Below are 4,327 nucleotides of genomic sequence, written 5' to 3' on the forward strand. Positions count from 1 at the left end.
CGTGATAACCGGTGACTACATGTACACAATGCACGTTCGCCCACTGCGAATCACTTTAGTTTGGCATTCAAAGAACGGTGCGGGGGATGTTCGACGCACAGCGGTTAGCACGAGTTCCTGAAGTCCGAGCTATGCAGCTGTGGCATACCAAAATACGATAGAAAGTGGGTGGAGCTTTATTTGGCCCGAGTGGTAGCCGAACCTACATTGTGTTGGCCAGAGTTTATCTACCGTTCCCGGTCGCTGCCAGCACGGCTCACTGTTACGTGCGCTAGGGTGTTGTGAGTATTCTACATTCCGCCGCATTTTTCAACGTTTGGATGTAAACAATAAAGCTATCACTGGGTAGTTATTACAAAGATCATATACTGCTTTTAAATAATTATTAAGATTTTAGGTTCATTATCATGTTAAATTATACAGTTAAATAATTAAATAATTGTCTCAAGTTTTAACACACTTTCAATAAGCTCAACTGTATGCTGCATAAACACGTCGTATTACTTACTAGTCATGCAAACAGCAGTAAGCAGCCGCTCGCGTTACCCTCTAGTTTAACCGTGGCATATTGTTTTTAACGTTGGAAAAACTTATAATCATTTTATACAGGGTGTAGCTAAATAAAAGCTTCCCTAGTAAGAGCTTGTATGTCTACAAAATACATTTACTTTGGACACACTCAACACAACGGAATTCCAGTGCCATTCAAAATTTTACAGTAATGGTAAATTTTAATAATTTTTTCCTTTTCCCACAAAACGTTTTGCTAGTTGTAAGCTATTGGAGTACCCTGAATGGCTCTAGATTGCATCTCAGAGCTTATAATTTCAAAATGTTCTGGCCCCAGACCCCCATAGAAGTTCCGATGTGCTATCCATGGACTACCAGTCTGTCTCTCTTGCTGTCAAGTGGCAGCTGGAGAGTCGTAGTTACCAAGGAGCAACATATAACAACAATGTGGCGTTTCCTTAATTGTGAGCCCCCGGCAAAGAAGCATAAACAGTCATCCGACGAGAGAAAGGAAAAACAGAGGGATTATGATTATGGACATTGATAATGTCTAATAAACACAAGGAAGAACATGATATGCTGTTTTATTACTGTAATTTGCTCCAAAATTGGCGGGCCTGCAGCTTTTAGGAGCTATAGGCCCTGCAGGTCTACAGCCTTTTCTGCTCAGTGGCAAACACTGGTGGTGATCTATTTATTTTTTGATTGACACCATTTTGACAACAGCGGGTAAATACAGGAACATTTTCACAATGGCGTTGTTAAATTTGACAACGGCGGTGTGCCGCAGTGCCTCCTATGTAGAAGAAACCCTGGATATGAACTTTCTTCGATATATCGAAGGCTGTATGCTGGGGGAAATGACCAGTACAACGTCAAGGCAATTAGTCTTCGTCCAAAACTGACTACGAATCTAAAAGAAAGCGAACATTTCAATCACAATGGCAGGACAACCGAGTGGTTAAAATTTGACGGAGACAAGATGTTTTGTACGGTGTGTACAGAGTTCAGCACAGAAGTAGATTCCTCATTTGTGAAACTATGGTTCAAACTTTTTCGACTTGAGTCTGTCAAACAGCCTGAATCCTTAAAAGTACATTGCAAGGCAAATTAAAAATCTGTTGCAAAATCTGTCCCTGTGTCGCAAAGCAAGGCGGCGGAGTGTCTTTTAAATTTGAAAAATACCGACTATAACAGGCTCATTATAAAATTTCGCAAACACTCACGGTGTTACTAAGACTCACATGAGCTTCAGGAGTTATATCACTTTGTGTAGGCTAGATAAACTAAAAGGTTTGGATGTTGGCTCATCATATCTAAATGATAAAGCAGCTGCTGACTTCACAGATCATTTTGCTTGTGATGGATCAACTGACTTTACTGTTGAAGCTATTGAAAAAATTTATTTACACATTACACGATTTCATGGCAAAGAAGAAACAATGAGATGACAGAATACTATGTGTTTTCCTGTTGAATTCCTTCAGAGATTAACCTGTAAAATATTGTAAAATAAAAAAACCTTTTGAACACTAGTTTGTGATTGTTTGTATTTGACTCATTTGGTTATATTAGGTAAATTAATTAATGCATGATTTGTAACCATGTTAATTTCTATAATTTTAATTGGTAAAAATCCTGCAAAATATTATGGGCAACTAAAATGTTATTCGGGCATGTACATTTTACAGAATACTTTGCCCGAAGGGCAAGTGGCTCAAATTTTTTGTTGTGAAGACTAACATGGGTTGTAACATAACCTGTGATCAGCTTTGATGACAACTTACTTGTGCGTATGAGTCAGATCCAGCTCACTGAAGTACCTATGCAGCCTGTAGATTTCATCTGGATCGGTAACACTGTGCAGCGTGATCGCGGAGTTGAAATCTTCCTTCTTTTTCTCAACCTGAGTGCGCGATATAGCACAGACTAATGTCAATATGCTATCGATGATAACAGATGTCGGTGCTGATTGCTGGTGAAACTATTACCATGTAATACTTATATGCTTAAAAGCGTGGTTTTTAATTTTCATGGAATCACAATGTAGTAATTGAGGAATTTAATGAGATAGTGGTCTAGTATATACACATAAAATAAAAGCTATAGCGACAGTGGCCATGTTTATATCGCTAACTTTACCTTAATATCTGCTTCGAAGTTGAAGTTCTGTTTCAATTGATATGTTTTGAATTGTTTCCCCTGAAATACCAAAAGTTACATTTTAGTTGCTATAAAAGGAGGATTGACCAGATAGTTGCAGATATGTACATACATGTATATATATAAACATTTTTAATAAAACAGAAATATAAGGATACATCAGAGGAATTTTGCATACATTTACAGATTCACTGCATGCCAGATTTGCGCTGTGGAGAAGACAGCGTCCGATGTTGTCATCAGCTTCACTTGAGAAGGCATTCTTTGTACACCAGTCAAGTTCGTTGACAATTTTTGTCATCACTGCCTGTCCGAGGATAAAGCCTCCACCAAGCATACAGTACACTGCATTGACATCGGCCATTGTTTTGCCGAGATAAAGATCCTGACTTATGCTCAAATGGTTGACAAAATCCATTAACTTTTCACCACGTACATAGGTTGTGTCTTGGACGATAAAAAACCAGTCATAGCTGTTTAGGTAATGGTCTCCGATGTAACGAAACATATGAAAGGGCTTGAGCAGTGGTCGGTCATCGGAAAAAGCCACCATTGTTAAAGTTTTGCCTACTTTAGGCTGGTTTTGCGATTCCATGAAAAACACTACTTTTGGTAGGTGGTGAGTTAGTGTGCGATTTATTGCGACTGCCATCGTTTCCACAGTCTCTTGTGATGTCAAAATGGCTACGAAAAGTTTATCCCTAATACCAAGCTCATCTCTGACAAAACGGGGACGAACTGGCGGTTTACGATCTTCAACATTGTCACGCTTAGCACGTTCTTCTGCATTTAACTGCCGTGGTTCATACTTGTCCGTCGAATTCAGGGATAAGATCACAGACCGCGCGTTCCCTCCTAGTCCTAGTCCTAGTCCTATACAATCTTCTTCCATAAATGGGGTAACGATAATACTGAGTGCTATGCCTAAGCAGAGCCCTAGAAAGATGGGCGTGATTTGTTTGAAATACAGGACTGTCCGTGAACATTTCATATTGTACGTTAACGGTGGTAAATACAGATGAGAATGGACGAACTGTTGGTAAGTTTATCTTTATCTTGTGGGCGCGCCCATGATAAAGTCGTGTAATAATCGCGAGATAGCGCGATACGTCCGATAGATGACGCCATAATGAACAAGACCAAGAATAACTTATTCTTAGTGTAAAAATGAGTTAAGTATCATTCTTAACTTATTCTTATTATTAATTATAATTGTTAGTCTAAATATAATTTTTATTCTAACAATATGAAATCACTTGGATAGAGTGACATCACCATATCATCACCACACTCCACAGATGACACAAGAACAACAGAAATGGCGCCTGACAGAGACCAAGTAAGCATTTCTCTGTAAACTCATTAAATATCCGAAAGTAACTGTGTGAAGGCCAATTTACCGTTAGCTTGCTGTTTTTCTACTCGTATGTGTTATAGAGAAGAGCATTTTTTGCGACGTTTTATTTGCGTTTTAGCGTTATAACAAGCATTTGCGTTTTCATTTGCGAAAATGACAGTCACTGTGGGATGCCACTGGCACTAGGGACAGCGCACAGGCACTTGAGTTGAAGCGTTTCAATATTGGTTGTGTCTCCTGCAACGGTACCGTCGCCGATTTTTTTTCTCTTAAAGTCACGGTACTGACGGTACTGAC

General features: G+C 39.2%; 1 protein-coding gene across 1 annotated transcript; it reads right to left on the reverse strand.

Annotated features, from left to right (window-relative positions):
* Positions 1-1,273: 1,273 nt before the first annotated feature.
* On the reverse strand, positions 1,274-3,325 carry LOC106819679 (chondroitin sulfate glucuronyltransferase-like). The gene is made up of 4 exons (XM_014824278.1): positions 2,852-3,325; positions 2,653-2,712; positions 2,298-2,416; positions 1,274-2,005 (listed from the first exon to the last, which is right to left on the reverse strand). The coding sequence occupies exons 1-4, from the start codon at positions 3,323-3,325 to the stop codon at positions 1,969-1,971; spliced, it is 690 nt and encodes a 229-aa protein (XP_014679764.1). The 3' UTR covers positions 1,274-1,968.
* Between the last annotated feature and the right edge of the window lie 1,002 nt (positions 3,326-4,327).

This window comes from Priapulus caudatus, unplaced genomic scaffold, assembly GCF_000485595.1.
Source record: "Priapulus caudatus unplaced genomic scaffold, Priapulus_caudatus-5.0.1 Scaffold4017, whole genome shotgun sequence".
Lineage (NCBI taxonomy): Eukaryota > Metazoa > Priapulida > Priapulimorpha > Priapulimorphida > Priapulidae > Priapulus > Priapulus caudatus.